The sequence below is a fragment of the Anser cygnoides genome, chromosome 10 (genome assembly GCF_040182565.1).
Source record: "Anser cygnoides isolate HZ-2024a breed goose chromosome 10, Taihu_goose_T2T_genome, whole genome shotgun sequence".
Taxonomy (NCBI): domain Eukaryota; kingdom Metazoa; phylum Chordata; class Aves; order Anseriformes; family Anatidae; genus Anser; species Anser cygnoides.
Window position 1 is genome coordinate 12903275 of NC_089882.1, and position 18459 is coordinate 12921733.

The following is an 18459-nucleotide window of genomic DNA, read 5'->3' on the forward strand; positions in this document are numbered from 1 at the left end:
TAAGTATATATATACACATATATATGTATACAGTGTATATATACATCTATATACACTCTCAGACATATGGTCTGATTTTTGGGTGGTCCTGTGTTGGACTTGGTGATCCTTGTTGGTCCCTTCCAACTCAGGATATTCTGATTCTATGATTCTATGATATATGTAACCAGTGTGTATGTATGTATATATATAATGAGTGTATGTATGTGTGTATATATATGTAATGAGTGTATATATGTACATATATAACCAGTGTATATATACCTGTATGTATGTAAGCAGTATATGAAAGTGTGAGTGTATGTATATGTGTATATATGTGTATGTATATGTGTATATATGTATATACCTGTATATATGTAAGCAGTATATGAAAGTGTGAGTATATGTTTATGTGTATATATGTGTAAGTGTATGTATATGTGTATATATGTGCAAGTGTATGTATATGTGTATATATGTATATACCTGTATATATGTAAGCAGTATATGTATGTATATGTGTAGGGAGTGTATATATATGTACACATATAACCAGCGTGTATGTGTGTGTATGTATGTAACCAGTGCATATATCCGTGTCCATACATGACCAGCATATACATACGGACGCGGTGCACATACAGGTGCATATCCGTGCACATACACACCCCGCCGAGCCCCTACACGCGAGCCTACAGCCCCCCACGCCCGGCAGCGCGATGGGGAACACCCCCAGCCCCAGCACCCCCCTTTCTACCCCCCCCCCCCCCCCGGGCATCCAGCGGCCGCGGGCACGGCGGGGGCCGGGCTCCCATCGGGGCCGGGCTGGGGCCGGCCCCCGGCGCCGCGGGGCCAATGGTGGCGGCGGAGCGGGGCGAGCCTCTCCCCGGCCCCCCCGCCGCCGCCGGCCGCCCGGCCCGCGGGGATAAAGCACTACGCGGCCCGCGCCGCGCTCCGCACCCGCGCTGCCGCCTCCCGGGGGAGCCGCGCCCGCCGCTCCGCACCCCGGGGCTCGGATCTGTCACCGGGGGGGGTGGGCTGGGCTGGGGGCTACTACGCTCCCGGGGGGGGGGTGTCTCGGCTTTGTTTTTTTAATTTTTATTTTTGTATCTTTTTTTGCGTTTTCTACTCTATTTTTGCACCGCGCTCCTTCGCCTTGTCGTCGTTGCTTTCGCATTTTTCTTGGTGATTTTTTTTTGCCCCGGCTCGGCTTGCGGAGGAGTTCAGGTGAGGGTTTGCACCGGGGGGGTGGGATGTGGCAGCGGGGGGGGGCTGCCGCAAGGCTGGGGCTGGGCAGCGCACAAGGGGCGGCGGGGGGGGTGCGCTGCTCCCGGCCATCGGGGCCGGGTGGGATGGGGGGGAGAGCTACCAAAGCCTCCTAAAAAGTAGAAAAAGGATCAATAAAATAGGGGAAAATAATAACAACTTCGCAGCGTTGGAGATCTGGCAGTGCCGGGGTGAGGATTGTGGCCCCCCCCCCCCCGACCGCTGTCACCGCGCGTTGTTTGGGGAGTTCGGTGCCGGCCCGGGGTGCGCGCCGCTCGTGGAGGCCGAAGTTTGGGTCTAAAGGTGGGGGCACTTTGCAGAAAACAGGGAGAAAACAGGGCTTTGGGAAGGGTTTTACAGCATTCCAGAAGCAGTGGCGCTGAAAAAAAAGCGGGGGAGGCCCCTAAATGTAGCCCCCCACCCCTAGTGTCCGATGAGCAGTGCAGCCACCTTGCAGCAGGGCTGAGAGTAAACGGGTTTCCTGGCTCGTGGCTCCTTTTTTTTTTTTTTTTAAATTATTTTTTTATTACCCCCCATGCATTTCCATTTTGATTTCTTAGAAACGCTGGCCCTGGTTCCCTGGCCAGTTTATGGCTCTGTCCGTGGAGCACGAGTCAGCCTGAACAGATATTAAATCTTCTAGGGAGCAAGGGAAAACAGTAAACAGATTAGTCCTAAACTAGAAAGAGCTGTAGCAACATACATGGGAAATGACTGTCAGCATATCTGAACCCACGTACTGCTGTGTTATCTGTGCTGGGAAATGGGTCCCCATGTTGCAGCAAGTTCCCAGGACTTAACGTTTTAAGGTTATTCAGAGACAGAATATGCCTTCTCTCCCTATTTCCCTTTAAGCTGGTGATTAGACGGACAGATTTTAAGCAGAACAACATGTTTCTGGCAGGAAGGACTTCGTAACAACCCAGGGAACTCTTAAAAGTTGGAGCCCGTCGCGTTGCCGTGCGCTGTTGAACAGCTGCTCTATTTCACTCCAGAAGCGGCTGTTTTCCAGTGGCTCGGGCGCTCAGCTCCCCGTATAGGTGCTTACATTTCTGACATGTTTTCATCCCTTCCAGGGATGCAAGTGCTTTATGTAAACAGCATCATTAGTTTTCATAGCTCGCGTAGCCCTGGCTTTTTTTTTTGTTTTTGTTTTTTAAGCTTCTGGTTTTGGCTTCCGACAAAGTAGGGATGAAAGCCTTTTAGTTGTTAGTCTGGCCTTTAGGATAAAATAGAGCCTGGGCCCGATCCCGCATTCCAGGCATTCCCCAAAATCTTCTTGGCTGCTGTGCAAGTTTTGCGAGCAGAAAGCAGCTCTGGCCCGCAGTGTGCCTGGATCTGTTTGCCTCTGACAGTCCCCTGTCTTCTTGAGACGACTCTGGTTACACCGAGTGACATTGCTCCTTGTCAAAAGCAATGGGGAAATGAGCATGCTGGCTGGGTTCTGCTGAGGTATGCTGCTCGCAGCAGCTGCTAGGGCTCGGTTGTTTTTTTCCCCCCTCTCTTTTCAGTCTTCATTCAAAGTAAGGTTTAGTTTTATTCCCTGTGAAATCTACGGATATTTTGATATGTGGCTTCCTAGTTCTTGCAGGCATTTAAAGAAAACTTGAGCTTTTTTTTTTTTTTTCCTTTTTTTCCTTTTGGAAAAGCAAACCTTGCCAGCTGCTCTGAGTGCACGCTCATTCCCTGCGCACGCAGAGCACGCCAGCTTTTCTTAGAAAAAACACGCGTGGTCCAGATTTCACTCACGGCACCGTTCTTCAGCAGTTCAGGCTGGAGCAATGCGGACAGACGAGGGAGGATCGGAAAGCAGCTGAGGGCAAGAGCTCCTCTCTGCCGCCCGTGTCACAAGGCAGTCACCCCTTCCTCGTGCAGGCGCGAAGCGAGCTGCTGGGGTGAATTCTTACTGGGAGCAACAAAAACTTCTCAGAAACAGGCTGGGTTTTCTGTTTCACATCGCTCAGCTCTGTGACTTCTGCCTGGAGGGAAAGTTCCCCCAGCAGAGGTTTTTTTTTTACAAAAACAGACGTCATGTGTCTTAAACACAGCTCTCCTGGCTCTTCACTTTTACTATAAGAGATTATTGTAGGCTGAGGTCGCAAAGCAGAGCCACTAACCTCTGTTTGAACTTCCTCGTGTTCAGCACATGTGAGTATTCTGTTATCGGGTCAGAGGCGTAGCTGGCTGACGGGCTGTGCAAACCAGGGAAATGCCATCTTACTTTTAAGTCTCTTTCTGTCAACCTGTCTCTGCGTCCTCGTGTGCATATAAGGGAGGAAGCTGTGTCTTTAAGAAATGTAGAAATGTGTGGGTTTTTTTTCCTTGTTTCCTGTGAAATATTAATAGGTGCTGCTGGGATGGAGCTCTTTAAGGGTGTTGTGTGAAGCATCTCATGCCGCGTTAGCTGCTAAGCACATAGATGGCTTTTGATTTTTCTCCAGAGAAGGCAAAGACGGGCAAATTCTGGAGCTCAGGCAGCAAGGATGCTCGGCAGTAGCAATAACAAGCTTCCCCTTCCCTGCACAAAACTGGGAGCTATTGACTATTCATGGCAAAACGTCCAAAGCGCAGCGGCAGAGCCTGTGGAAAATGACAGCGTGTAACAAGCTTGACTGGCATTTCCTTCGCGCTGGTCACATGCCTCCTAATTCACACACACACAAAACCTCATAGGCTGATCAAATGACTTCTATCTCTGCGCTCCGCATACCTTCCACAGAAAGAGTTGTTTTATTATGCACATATACAGCTCTGTTTTCAATCAGTCACCTTGAGCGGATGACTGAGAGCCAGTGTTTGCTCCGTCCGGAGGTCTCTGCAGTTGCTCTCTTAAGGGGCACAGTCTCCAGCCCGTAAGCAATTTTTTTTTTCTTTTCCACTGGGGTGGGGGTGAAAAAAGAAGAAAACAGACCCACAGCTGCCCCTCCTGCCTCCCCCTCCCCAGAAACCTTGCTGGGAATTTTGCTCAGCTTAACTGGGAGAGCACGGGACGTGCCCGGCTGCGCTAGCGAGGTCGCGTTTGGCCGCGGTGCCTGCACGGGTGGCAGCGGGGTTAGGGCTCACGGTGGGGTGGCCCCACGGGACACTGCCCCTTTGCCACCTCCACACGGGGGGCACCGGGCACAGGGCTGCCCTCCCCGCTCAGCAACTGGCACGAGGCTGGGGTCAGCTCGATCTCTGCAGCCGGAGAGAGACGGGAGCGCGGAGTGATGGGTGAAACCAGCCACCAGCTGCCTTGCCAGGCCGTGGCAATTAGCTCAGCGCCGTGCCAGCCTGATTAAGGGCAGCGCAGGTGACGATGACGTTGGCACACTGATTCATTACATCTGGAGGGGAAAATCCGCCTAGTAAATGCTGAAGCACAGTAAATATTCCTGGCTCCTGACAGATTGATCCTTGCATTCCGCTGATTAGCCTATATTTGTGGAACGGAGGAAGTTAAAAATAAGGTTGGTGGAAAGCTACAAGATAAGGAAAGGATTTGCATTTTATGGACACCAGCAGTAAACTTGATTATTTTTTTTTATGGGTGCTAAAAATTTCAACACTTTTTTTTTTTTTTTCCTTCTCCGTTCCCTTCTTTGGCTCTCAGTTTCACTGTTAGGTGAAAGCCCGCAATTTATTTCCTCTGGCCAGTAATATTCTGGAAGGGAGCTGTAAATCTAGAGTACACACGGTTGTGAAATGGTTCCTGAAAGAATTCTTTTGCAAATATGTGGTGCAATCCTGCAAGGCGCTTAGGCCCTGACAGTCCTTTGGGGGTGGTAGAGACGTATCGCAGCGTGCAGCAGCATGTGCGCACCGAGGCTGGATGCTTGGGACTTTCCTGTGAGCTACAGGGCTTTGCGAGGGTTAGTTCATGGAGGTAAATGATTACACCGAGTTCTGACTGCTGCTGTTTTGTTTCCCTGCACCCAGGCTCCCACGTGAACTTTTGCCGTGTGGTATATGCTGTTGGGATACCCGTAAGAGATCGCCCAGGAATGGTGGATCACTTGCTGCCTACCGATGAGTCCTTTTCATCTACGAGGTCTTCTCTGGGATACTTTGGGGACATGACGGCAGGGGTGAGGTCCTACCAAATGCTGCCCTCTCCCCTGTCAGAAGATGACAGCGACTCGTCCAGCTTTTGTTCTTGTTCCAGCCCGGACTCCCAGGTTCTCAGCTCCAGCTATGGGAGCACATCCAGTGCGGAGAGTCAGGACAGCATCTTAGACTACTTGTTGTCCCAGGCATCTCTGGGGAACACCGCCGCGTCATGGTGGGACAAAAGGAGACTTCAGCCCATAGTCAAAGAGGAGTACTTTAGGTTGCCTGAATTTGCTGTGGATATGGAAGACTCTGGACCATTTCAGCCCACGCTTGAGGAAATTGAGGAGTTTCTGGAAGAGAACATGGAGCTGGAGCTCAAAGACAGACCTAAAAGTGAGACCAAGGACTTGAGAGCTTGCAGCCAAGTTTCTGTTGCCTCGCTACAGCAAAAAGACCATATGTTACCCAGCGCTAGTTTAAAAGAGAGTAAAAACGAACAGTTGAGCAGCTCGACGGAAGGTGGCCAGGCTTCAAATGGAGGAATGCCCCTGGAGAATGGGATACCGGTTATGCTCCAAATTCAACCTGTACAGGTCAAACAGGAGTCCAACACCAGCCCTAGTTCCCAAGGACCAGCACAAGACAACATTAAAATTGCACAGCTCCTAGTCAACATCCAAGGACAGACATTTGCCCTTGTGCCCCAGATAGTTCAGTCATCCAATTTGAACTTGTCCTCTAAATTTGTCCGCATTGCTCCCGTCCCCATCGCCGCCAAGCCAATTGGGCCAGGAGGCATGATCCAGGGTCAGACGGGAATCATCATGGGTCAGAAATTTCAAAAGAACCCTGCAGCAGAACTCATTAAAATGCACAAATGTTCTTTCCCTGGTTGTACCAAGATGTACACGAAAAGCAGCCATTTGAAAGCCCACCTGAGGAGGCATACAGGAGAAAAGCCTTTTGCGTGCACGTGGCCAGGTTGCGGATGGAGGTTAGTATTGGGGTGCAGCAGGGTCCAGTTCCCCTAGCCCTTTTGCTCGTTTCACCTAACTTGCTGAGCACTCTCAGCATTTGCACTCATTTCTGAACAGTTTCTGTTCCCAAAAGTGGCTCGGTTTGTTTGAGGATTTGAACTTTTTTCTTACTATTAGGTAATCCAGAGGCTTAGATAAATTAAATGGCAGAGCATCACCTGCTGCCACCAGCTGTATGAGTGTCTTTAAAGCCCATTATAACTCGTATTTCATTCCAAGATGGTCAGATTAAGCCTGTTACTGCAGGCAATGCCTTGCAGTCACATTGATCTATCTGGTTGCAACACACCAGCTGCAGCAGATGCTCAGCTGGTACCAGCTGAGGGCTGTAAATGAGCTGGGTGGTTTAGGACAGAGTCACGGTGTGCATGGCTGTGTGGGGCCCCAGCTGCAGGGGGCTAAGCATGATCAGTGAAGGGCTGTGAGATGTGAATGCAGTTAAGAAGAGCATTTTGTGCAGTTTCGTAGAAAACGCACTCCATCCTGTTCCTTCTGGAAATGCTGGCAGTGGCACTCCAGCCTGCTCTGGGTTTTATTCTCTGCATTGATTGAGAAAAATGCGTGGGTGCTGCTCAAAATTGCAAAAAGCTGTCAGATGTAACAGCACACCCAGAAGGCTGAGATGGAATTGAGTGTTGCTTGAATGGAAGATTGCAGGTTTGATTGAGCAAAACGTTTTGTACAGGTGATCTCTACAAAAGTAGAGGTGATTTTTTTTTATATACCAGTAGAAAGCATTAAAACTTTTTAAAGAGAAAAAGTCGAATTTTTTTTGACAGAAACTTTGATGGAAGCCTTCATCCCTCTTTCCAATTAACTGTGCTAATAGTCTGCCTGCTGGCTAGTGTTAATAAAGAGCACCGCAAATTATGATGGGAGCAAAACATAGTCCTAACTCCCTTGTAGTAAATTAAACCACATTTCTTTGAAAGAATATCCTGCAGAACTTCAGTGAGCAACGGCTAATGAGGAAATGGGTGGTGGTCATGGGGAACAGACAAGGTAAAAAGTAACAGGAGAGGGTCGAGTAAAAACGCAACTATGTGAGACATGCAGCAATTAGAGATGGCTGGATTGGTTTGAGGGAAAAGGTCAGAATAGGGCTGAATCCTCTGTTCCCAAACTGGACCAGTTTGAAGCCTCTTGGAGGGACTGGGGGGATCATTGCAATTGATCTCTTTGGTGATTTTTTTTTTCTTCCCCATTTCAGTTTGTGGTGTTTCTGCAAACAGGCAGGGATTTTCTTCTCATTTGTGCCGGTGGCACTGCTGATAAGCTGGGCTCAGGGGCTGCTGCTGGAACTGCACTGAAATTAAAGCCCTGTTATTCCCCGGTTGGTCCCGCCAGGCGCAGGCGGTGCGGTTCCTGGCCTGTCACAGGGGCACTGCTCCTGTTTATTCGGCTGTCAGAGTACGTGCGCGCAGGCAGCAGATGTGCCTCCTGCCTGCGAACGTGCCTGTGGGTGTCGTGTTGGCTTTCCTTGTGCTGGGATGTGAGCAAAACCCTCGTTTCCGTGGCAAATGCATGTGGCACGTGAGAGTTTGGGTCCGGTCCATGCCGAGATTTACGCCAATGCTTCCGGTGACTTTTGTGGCTCAGGCTCAGGAGTCTGAAGCGTTGCCTCTGGGTGACCTCTGGCTCCGTCTCCCCGCAGGGCTGCTGCTTTCCGGACTGCAGAACCAGGGGAAGCATTTGGGGAAATGCCTGAAGCAGTGAGGGAGGGATGCTGACTTTGCAGCCGGGTGCCTCCTGCTGCAGCACGGGGTGCATGGTCGGGTAGGCCAGGAGATGTGCTGATCCAGCAGCACGGAGCATCCGCACCTTTCGCTCTCTGCCAGCCACAGCCCCTTAAAGATGAGGAGCCCAAGAGGGAAGAATTGATCCCCTTAGCTACGAGGAGTTTCTCCTGTCCACCAGCAGCTGCTGGGGGAGCTGTGCAGACTCACTTTGGCTGTTTGTATTGTGTTTGCGTGGCACAGGCAGGTAGCCGGCCCCCAGCACCCCCAGATGTCAGCAGGGCATCCACGGAGGTGGGAAGGGAGGGAGGCATCTCCCGGGGAGCCCTCCTCACTGCTTGCTGGGGCTTCATGTGTCCCACTCCCACACCGAAGGGCAGACCCACCCGAGCGCTGAATTGCTCAGCCCCCTTCCATCAATAAGGCGTGTTTACCTTTTCCAGAAGTGCAGCGAGAGCTGTGGTCTCGCATGACTTATGTCAAATGCATCCGGACTCTCTGTCCTCTCCCAGTTTTGTATCATCTCAAATGAATTTAAGCGCCGAAACACTGCTGGGCTCTGCTTCCCTCCCTCCTTCCCCCACATTCTTGTGCTTGTGTATTTATTTTTCACCAAAGACACTTAAGATCTGAGCTCGCTGAAGATGGTCATTTCGAAAACAAAACAAAGTGTTGCCTAGCACAAGGCGGCTGAGTGGAGGGGATTAAAGCCCGCCCTGCTCGCTGGGCAGCGCTGCCGCAGGGAAGCTGTGTGCCGTAACCACACCAGGGCAGGGCTGCGTGGGGGCTTCGCCAGCCCCCAGGACAGTGGCAGAGCCCTGGAGGAGGCTGAATCCTCCTTGCTTGTGCCCTTCCCTGGTGCAGGGAGAGAAATGTTTTCTGCAGGGTGCAGAGGAGGTGGTGAGGAGCGGCCGGTGACCCATCGCGTTCAATACCCCGCTGGACCGGCCGGCGCGCTGATCCGTGCCCGGCCAGCTTGTGCCTTTGGCAGCCACTGGTTCTCTGCCCCTCAGACATCCCCACCAACACGCAGGGCTGTGGCACGGGCCGGCCCGAGCAGCCGTGCTGCGTCAGGAGCCGGAGAAGCTCTCGCTGTCCCTCCCCTGGGCAGCAGCACCCAAGCTGCCCTTGTTCCCGACACCTGCGGGATTAGGCAGGCGCGTTTAAGGGACCTGCACGTCCTGGGGCTGGGGGCACTGCCCGCAGCTTGCTCTGCAGGTGGCAGAGGTTTGGCTGGGAGGGTTTAGAGGCTTGGGGCAGGTCAGGATGCATGTCCAGAGCCTCCCCTCCACCGCAGAGCAGAAGTACAGCCTGGGGCAGTCCAGTGGCTGGTGGCCATGGTGGGGGCCGTGGAGGACCAGCTGAAGCGCCTGGCCTTTCCTGCCCTGCGAGCCACGTGTCCTCGTGTGGCCAGGAGCTGCGGGACACGTGTCCTGCACACCAGGGAGCTCTGAGGTTTGTCTCCGAGGGAGATGCGCTTACAGGTCTTGTGGCGGTCCCACCAGACAGGGGGATGAAGCAACTCTTCCAGTTGCTGTGGGATTGCCTGGTTCTTGGGTGTTTTCGGTGCCAGAATGTGCTGCAAATATCATTTCACCGTGGAGCCAGGCCGCCAGATCCTCCCAGCTTCCTTGTCCTAACCTTTGCGTTGTTTTTTTGTAAACACACCGATAGCTCGAGGTTTATTTCTGTGGGCTCGTAAGTTGATCTTTCCGTGACTGCTGGGGAACAGTATTGCAACATTCCTGCCTCTTCAGCTAAGGACATCGTTATGAGGCAGAGTGTATTTTTATCGGATGAACTCATCCGAGCTCCCAGGGTAGGAGCGGAGCTGCTCATTCCCAATGTGCACCTCCTTCTCCCCCACTCGCCATGCGATTCCCATTGAAATGCACTTGTGGAGCTCTTGTGCGGGATTAGCCGTGTGCTACGGCACTTCTGTTGCAGATGGTGACCTTAACAGCCAAGGACATGGGACAAAGCAACCCAGCCACATCTGGTTTTGCTCCTTCCCTGGGTGATAAGGCAGTATATAGGAGGACAGCTCTTTGCAAAGGAGCTTCCCTCTTGCTGCTCCCTCTTTTCCTGGATGTGGTTGCTATTGCCATCACTGGCAACTGGTCTATTCCTAGTCCTGAGTCCCTCTGAGACAGCCTGCACAGGCAACAACCTGCGCTCTCCAAAACGTTGCCAAATCCCACTTGCCCATAGCTCTGCAAGACCGTCCCTCTAGGGATGCGGCACTGGGACCAGCTCACTGCTAGAGACTTGGGAGAAGCTCCTGGCCCTGCTGCTCCCAGGCCCAGGCTGTGGTTTCAGGAAGCCAAGGCTGGAAGGAGCAGGGGTGTTAGAGCAAGCAAGTCTGCAGGTCCCAGAGGCAAAGAGAAGCTCCTCTTGTAGCCTTTGTGAAGATGTATCCTGGGTTGGTGGCTCCATTAGAGCACTTGCCTGTTGCTCTTGATGGTGAATTTGACTCTTTCACTGTGGAGACACCACAGCAAGGACAAGGCAGAAAAGCAAGAGAACAGGTGAGGGAATCTCCCCTAGAAATGCCCCTGGGGGAGCTGCATCCACACCACACCTTCCCCAGGGCGAGTATTTGCATCCGCTCTGTGCTGGCTGCGGGGCTCTCTCCGGGTAGGAACAGCAGACCGAAGAGCTGTGGGAACCGAAGGAGCTCTTCCCAGTGTTCCCAGTGCCTGTGCCCTGTTCTGCAACTAGTGGCGGGAGATCACTGCTAATTAAAACCTTTATGTGGAAACTTATTTTTCTTGCATGAAGGACTTATTCATAGGAGCCCAGCAGTCCTGTTTTTCCCCTTTCATAAAAATAGCGTATTCACCCGGTTGGTGATGTGATATTTTGCTCCAGAAGGGCACATTTTTCTACATGTTCTTTCCCCCATTTATTCCACTAGTGCCCATGACTTCATTTATTTATTGTAAATAAACAGCTGATACCATTTCTTGCAAGCTCGCTTTCTGTGCTGCTCTTTGTTACTGTGCTGGCAACAAAACACTTAATTGCCCTTTGTCAGGCAGCAAATTTTTTGTACCCATCTGGACAGGGCTGTTTTAGCATGACAGTGCTAATTAACCCTGTGGCTCCCAGTCATGTCCAAGCTGGAAGCAGAGCCAGCCCTGCTGCCCAGACCAAAGGGTTGGCTGATTGGAGTTCAGTAACGCCTACGAGACTAGCAGTGGGATTTGGGGATTTTTCTGTTGAGGTGGAAAGTGGGGAATATCTAAAATTAAAATGACTCTGAGAGACAATTTTGGTAATTAAAGTCCCCATCTTGATTTCAATTTGCTCTTGAAGTATCTATGCTAATGGCCATGGGGCCCACCTGGATTTCAGCTGTTACAGCCCTGAGCATCTCTGGTACTGAGATGCTAATTGCTCTTCATTTAGCCTGCAGGAGCATGTGCCAAGGCCAATTTTTCAGCTGGATCTGATAAGCCAGATAGCTTCTGGGTAACTATATCTGGCTGTTATCTGGGGTCCATCTCAGATAAATGTGCTATAGTGCTGGTGGGAGCTTGGAGCAGACTTTACCTGCGGGACGTTGGTGGTTACCTCTGCTTGGCTTTGTAGGAAAGAGGCTGGGAACTGACTCTGAAGGGCACTGGCAGAGGGATGAGGAGCAGAGCTGTCTTAGTTGAGCTGCACCCTTATGATTGGGCTTAGGGCAAGGTTTCTACAAATGGTGCTTCCATGCATTGTGCCAAGTCTAGAGTTTACATGGGATGAGGTTGTGAATTGTGTGTTTTCATCACTGTTGCTGTCCTCTGGCTGGGACCAGGGTGGCTCTGTTGTGTGTCCTGGCCCTTTCAGTTTGCATATTTGGGCTTTGCTGCAAGCAGAGTCTCCGAGTGGCCTGAGGGGACATTTGGGGGCTGTAAGAGAATTTATTCATTTTGTCTGAAAAGGCTTCTCTTCTCCCGCAGGTTCTCCAGGTCAGATGAGCTGTCTCGGCACAGGCGCTCCCACTCGGGGGTGAAACCCTATCAGTGTCCCGTCTGCGAGAAGAAATTTGCTCGAAGTGACCACTTGTCCAAACACGTCAAGGTGCATCGGTTCCCGCGAAGCAACCGCTCCGTCCGCTCCGTGAACTGATCGGTCCTGCTTTCCCCTTCCCGCCCAGCCGTCCTACAGCAGCCGATGACAGCACTTTGCTCACTATATTTCTAGTGATAATTTATTTGTCTTCACACAACAGTCAATGCTGTTACTTGATACCACCATGTCTGAGTGTCCCATGTCCTTTAAAGATGATTTGAGAATGAAGTTCTTTTTGGGTCAGGGGAGGGGGGTGTTCTTCCTTTTTTGTCTTTTTTTTTTTTTTAAGGATGTTATTTTCCTTTCCTCCTATCTTTCCCTCCTTTGCTGCTGCTTCTTTTGGAAATTACAGTGTTTTATTTTTAGCTGTTTTCTGCTGCACATGAAAATGTAAGAGTTGCTTGCTGCTAGTTAATTATAGCCCTGGCATTCCTGAGGGCTTTGCTCATGTACAGGCCATTCATTGTGAGTTTTTATTAAGCTGCTCTATTTGTCCAGTTTGGAAACAGCAAATTCCTTTTGAAATGAAAACAACTGCTTTGTTTTTGGGTTGCCTGAGCCAAGGATTTGTAGGGGCTGGCCATAGGAGGAGGAACAGTGGGAGTCGGGGAGAGGGGGAGGCGAGGCATGGCGGGTGCTGCAGCGTGCCCCCACGCCTCTCTCATTTCTCCAGCTCACATTTACCTTTTCCTCAGTTAGGGCTATATATAAATATTTATGTATATATATTCATACATATATATATGTATATATTTAAGCAAAGGTATATCCCAAACAAACCTGAAGCTCAGGCTGGGTAAAATGGCTTGGCGTGGAGGCTTCTTGGTGTGGCTCACCGCGTACCATGTGCATGCTTTTCCTGCCCTGTGCTGCCACTGAGGGTGAAAGGATGCCCACGCATCAAAAGAAATGCTGCTTTCCTTTGACTGTTTGGAAGCATCCACTGTCTTTAGCAGAAGATCTATTGTTTAGAGTGTAAAGCAACAGGAAGCCATTTGTGAGAATGGCTGCGTTCTGCTTCCATCTCCACTCCTGTCCTCTTGTGTGGTCCTTGGGGAGAAACCAGAGCACCAGCCCCCAAGGTGCCCAGTGGTCCTGGTGAGCACTGGGCATCCCGAGCATCCCCTGCCCACACTGGCTGGGGCTGAGCCTCTTTTTCCCTGTCCATTTATCAGGGTGTGCCAGTGGCTGGGGACAAAGGGAGCATCATGGCCTGGTGGGACAGCACCAGGAGATCTTCTGTCCCAGGGTGAGCTTCAGCACTGAACCTTCCCTTACCAACAGCCATGTCAGAGCTCCACACAGCTGGGCTGGGCAAATGGGTGAGAACAGTAGCCAAAAGAAACAAATTTATATGGTAGATGGCTAAGAAGGGAATTTAAGCAAATAATCAGATGGTAGCAGGCAAGCAATTTTGTTTGTGTTTCTTCTTCTTGTTTTGTTTTTCCTTTTGAACTCTGGCGATTGTAAGAAGCTTTAGAAGAAAATAGAATTCAGTAATTAGGAACGATTTTATAATGGATGTTGCATTTCCTTTCCATTCACAGACGGCATCTGTTTGTCTTTTTGTTGGCAAAATGGGAAATAGCTAACTGCCATCCTAGTGCTAGGCAGAGCAGGAGCCCGCGCTGTGTAAGAACAGCAGGTCTAGCTAAAGCGAATGCATTCCTTTTGTCCTCTAGAAATTAATATAAATGAGCTATCATCTATTGACTGGTTTATATCACATCCTATGAATGTATGTAAATAAAACTGTACATAGATGCATATCTATATAAAATATCTTTTAATAACGTATCAAAATTTGTGTAAATTGGAAACAAAAATACCTATAAAGCCAGTGTACATAAGTTACAATTCTGTATATTTTCTTTTGTTCTTCATAAAAATATATTTACTTTGACAATAAAATGAAAATGGAAATTTTATATCCCTTTTTGAAATTATTATTCATCAATTTCCTTTGTAGCCAGCTCTGTAATCAAGAAAGTGGTTGAAATCAAGTTAGTACTTGAAATTTTGATTCACCTGGATGTAAGTTTTCAGGTGCTGGGGAACAGAGAGGTGATGGAACAGACCTCAAGCCGCCTTCAGTTTTTCCTCACCTCAAAGCTCTTGGGAGGTGCGAGATGTTTCACCGGAGCTCTCACGCCTCGCCTGGCAGCCGCTGGGCCCCGAATGCCTTCTGTGGTTTCTGACAGCTGTGGAACAGGTCTGCAACTGACTATTAACCACAGTCAGGCTGTGGTTAATACATTAGAGCAAGCAGGTTTTGAGGAAATTCAAGCTCTAGGGGCTAGCATGAAGGAGGAGGGCTTCAGAGTCTGAGACGGTGACGGTGACTCGCTGTGTGACCCAGGGCAAAGGGCTCACTGCCATGTGCCTCAGTTCCTTGTCTTGTCAAACGGGGATGACAGTTCATTGCGGTGACACTGTGGGACTTGACTGCTGTGCGTGCGATCCGTGGATGGAAGGAGCCCGCAGTAAGACCAGTCATGGGATTAGATTGTGAAAGAATGGCTCAGCACGGCGGAGGTCTTGGTGCCAAGGCGCTTCAGTTGGCTCTGCTGCGAATCCCACATCTGAAGGAGAGATGTGTGGGACCTGCGGTACAAAGCATGCCTCAGGCCTGAGGAGAAGACACCATGTCCTGCAACAACCATTGCTTCCCATGTGCAACAACACAGGCACGAACATGATAGTCTTGTGGTTTGCAAGCTGGGACATCTCTTGCAATATGCTTTCGGGTGCTCGGCCTCCACTGGAAGAAGAAGCCAGCAATGTTATTGGTGTCCGCTTCTGAGTCTCCATGGGAGCAATGGTGCAGCAGGTCCCCATCTTCTCCCAGCAAGAAACACCCTGAGACTAATGGGGATCCCCTGAGACTTGGGGATTAAAGCATCTCCCTGAAGTACAGCCACCAAAACAGGCCAGCTGATGTGCCATGGATCTCCAGACCTTTATTTTTCCCAGAGCACTCCTATGAGCCTGGCAAGAGGACTGAGGGACGTAGCAGAGCAAGCTCTGGTCACTCTGTGGTGGTGTTACCTCCTGAGATGTAGCCTGAAGACCAGAGTCCTAAGGACAGCTGCTTTAAGAGTTCTAATGGCATAGAAGCTTTAATTAGCAAACCTGCACCAAGAGGATCTCCGATTCCCTTCTGTTCTCACCCTATCGACATTATGCATTGAACAAGTGGCTTTATTTTAACCAGCGTCTCAGTCTCCTCCCCATCTCCTTTGGAGTTCTGATATTGCTGTAACATTGGGTAATTCACCCTGCAAGGTACTTGGGGCAGAAGTTGTTATTTTTTTCTGCAAGAGGCAGTACTTACAGCTGAAGTGGAGTAATGCAAAATACCCACTCTTGGAGCAGAGCAGTACAGAAATCTTAAGATCTAAGCTATGTTTTAGCCTGGAATATTGTCCATGAAACACTTATTCTCTCTTACTTTTTTTTTTTTTTTTTCTCTTTTCCTCTTCTAAGTACAGTTTCTGTGTGGTTTGTGTGTGTAGTTTTTTTCTTCTTTTTCTTTATTTTTTTTTCCTGGTTTTAGATGCTTAGCTGTAGGGAAATATAAGTTTATATAAAGTTGCAACATTTTGCTCAGAAGAGCAGGGTCATAGCTGCTGTGAAAGGAGAGTTAGTTCTGCATGAAAATAAATGGTATTTTCAGAGGTTTGTCACACACAAAAAAGTAGAAATTTAAAAAAAAAAAAGTTTTGGGTGTTAGTTTTACATGGAATTACTGGCCTGCCTAGGCTGGGCTGTAGGTCTTGCTAATTCATGAGAAAAAGGTGGCTTTGCCTTAAGCCTGGTTACTCTAGCCACGCGAAGATAAACATATATTTAAGTTCTTTGATGCTACATCTGTAGATAGGTTTATTATGTCTTTGCTTTGGCAACTCTGCACGGTAAAGCACAGCATGGCATCGTTATGCATATACCTAAGTCTCATTGACTTGAGACATCTCTAATTGGCTTTCTGAGGCATGAATGGACACATGTGCAGTGTTACAGCCTTTGTATAATGACTGCAAGCCAGTCCCTAATGCTTGTGAGTGCTCTGTGTAATTCTGAACGGTTTTACTGCCGATTTCTGGCTGTTTATATTTTAGCTCTTCATCAGAGCTAGTGGTGGAGGAACAGTCATCTGGGAAGGTCATTCTCAAGGTAAGGATTAAGTGTAAGGAATGAGAGTAAAGTGACATTTCTGTAAGGTGACCTGACTTCTGTGACCTGCAGCTAATCAGAGGGCAGTGGAGTGATGTGTCCGAGACCACAGAGCAAAGCAGAGGGAAAGCGGGAACAGAACCAAGAAGTCCCAAATCTCCTTTGCCCCAGACAGTGGCACAGACTGCGTATCAATAGCAAACAGAAGGTAATAGAAGGCAAAGAGTGATAGGACGTGTAAGTGAGACATCAGATAAGCAAAGAAAGGTAAAGACGGGCCATGAGATAAAGTCGAGCTGCGCTGATAGCGTCTGCTTTTGGAAAGGATGCCAAGGAGAGAGAAATGAGAGCTCGCTTGCTGGTACATTGTGCTTGGGACTCGTCCAGGCAAAGCTCCCTAAAAAGGGTCCTGCTCCCCGACCACATTACATGTTTGCAACAGTTCCCTGCTCCCTGCCCTCCCTGGGGGTTGTTTCCACTTAAATCCTTGTGCCAGGAGCCTTCTCCTTGTCTAAATGGCCACTATACATTTAATCCAAACAGCCAGGTGACTCCAGCACAAAGCCAGTGGCAATAAGCCAGTGTTAATTATTACCCTGGGCCCCTTGGGTTATGTAAGCCTGGATGTGCTGTACCATGGGCACTCGACTTGGACCTGCCCTCCCCGTCTGGGAGAAATACCAAGGACCTGCCAATGCACATAGAAAGCTGTTTGGAGCCAGCTGGGATTTTCCTTCTCCCCTTCTGACAGCACCTATGAAACCCGTTATTCACTCGGCTCAGTGATTGCCATGCTGTGTTTTCTTGTTATTCAGAGACATTGCTCTTAAAGAATGAGTTGTGCTAAGTTCCCACTGACTTCAGTGCAAGCCAAGGACAGCGACTGCCATGGTTTACCCAGGGAAAAAAAATCCCAGCTAAGGCAGGAACTGCAGATCCCGGCAGGTCCTTGGCTTCATTCAGTTGTTTCTTCTGGGACATCTGTGCTTTTGTGGCTATCAGCCTCTTATCCCACAGGTTTTAGTTTTATTCTAGCTTGCTGGGGGGAAGGGGGGTTGAGGGTGTGTGGTGTGTGAAAAATAGATATTGTAAAGAATCTTCTGGCCTTAACACCTGGTGTGTGTTTGCATGCAGCAGCAGAGATAGGACTTAGTGACTCTTCTAGTCCAATGTTCCTATATTGTAAGGTTTGTAGCTACTCAGTGCTCAGCATTTCCCAGGGCTAAGCTTTGATCTGCTCTGCCCACTCCGCAGGTCTTCCTCCAGCTGGAGCTGGAGCACATCCTCCAGCTCTTGCTGCATTCCCTGCCCAAGTACCACTTTTCTAATGGTTTTGTGGTCAGGCTGACTCAAAGCCCATGTTAGCACTTGGTCTCCTACAGCTGGATGAACCTCTTGGCCCTTGGAGACATTGCTGTGGAGAGCTTTCATCAGCTCACCTGTCCTGCCCTATGGAGCGTGTATGCCTTGGCCAGCATGTTGCTGAGCCCCAGCTCTCTGTCTAAGCATCCTGCAGTGCAGAGCAACATCCAGCAGCGCTCTGGCCAGCAGGAGCAGAGGGCAGTGTTTGCATCTCCACAGAGCCAAGTCGTTAGGTAAAATGGGAGTGAAATGCAGGGGTGATAAGTAACTGTTGGAGAAACCTGCTCTCATCTTGCTTTCATTAGTTGACAGTAACTGCCTCTGCTCATGTTGGAATTGTAACTGTCCTGAAAGGCAGAGAAAATCAAGGTGAATGTGGCCTATAATTTCCTGGAAGGGAGCGGAGAGGGGAATGAAAACAGAAAGTGAAGCATGTTATGGTGTAACAGACCCCATTTGGTCTTTTTCCAGCATGAATAGGTGACAGGCTCATTGCACGCAGGAAGGGCTTTGCGTCTTGTGTAGGAGGAGGGTGGTCTCAGCCAGCAGCCAGCGGCAGTCAGAGTGCAGAGCCCTGGGGCAACTGCAGCTCGGTGGCAGGGATGGCACAGAGGGGAGTCCCTGGGCTGCGCCTTGGGCAGCTGGCAGGCATGGAGAGACAGGGCTGGGATCACTCGCTGTTGGTCCCCTGGGTCCTTCCTGCTATAAGGACACTCCCTTTGCTCTTCTGGACACTGTAGCTGATTCTTGGAGGGGTCTTGAGTGAGTCTTAGCACTTCCATAAGCAGAAATGTTATTTATCCATATGACGC

At 49.7% G+C, this 18459-nt stretch overlaps 1 protein-coding gene across 3 annotated transcripts; it reads left to right on the forward strand.

Moving 5' to 3' along the window:
- Positions 1-938: 938 nt before the first annotated feature.
- On the forward strand, positions 939-14040 carry KLF15 (KLF transcription factor 15). 3 transcript variants are annotated; one of them, XM_067003006.1, is made up of 3 exons: positions 939-1209; positions 5167-6274; positions 12001-14040. In XM_067003006.1, the coding sequence occupies exons 2-3, from the start codon at positions 5232-5234 to the stop codon at positions 12167-12169; spliced, it is 1212 nt and encodes a 403-aa protein (XP_066859107.1). In that variant the 5' UTR covers positions 939-1209; positions 5167-5231; the 3' UTR covers positions 12170-14040. The 3 variants fall into 3 exon arrangements, with proteins under 3 accessions (XP_066859107.1, XP_013050846.2, XP_013050845.2); XM_013195392.3 differs by lacking the exon at positions 939-1209 and adding an exon at positions 2447-3396; XM_013195391.3 differs by lacking the exon at positions 939-1209 and adding an exon at positions 3537-4100.
- Positions 14041-18459: the final 4419 nt, after the last annotated feature.

Coding starts and splice junctions, on each gene's coding strand:
- KLF15 (XM_067003006.1), top strand. CDS start 5,232: ATGGTGGATCACTTGCTGCCTACCGATGAGTCCTTTTCATCTACGAGG. Junction 6,275..12,000: donor TGGCCAGGTTGCGGATGGAG/GTTAGTATTGGG, acceptor CTTCTCCCGCAG/GTTCTCCAGGTCAGATGAGC.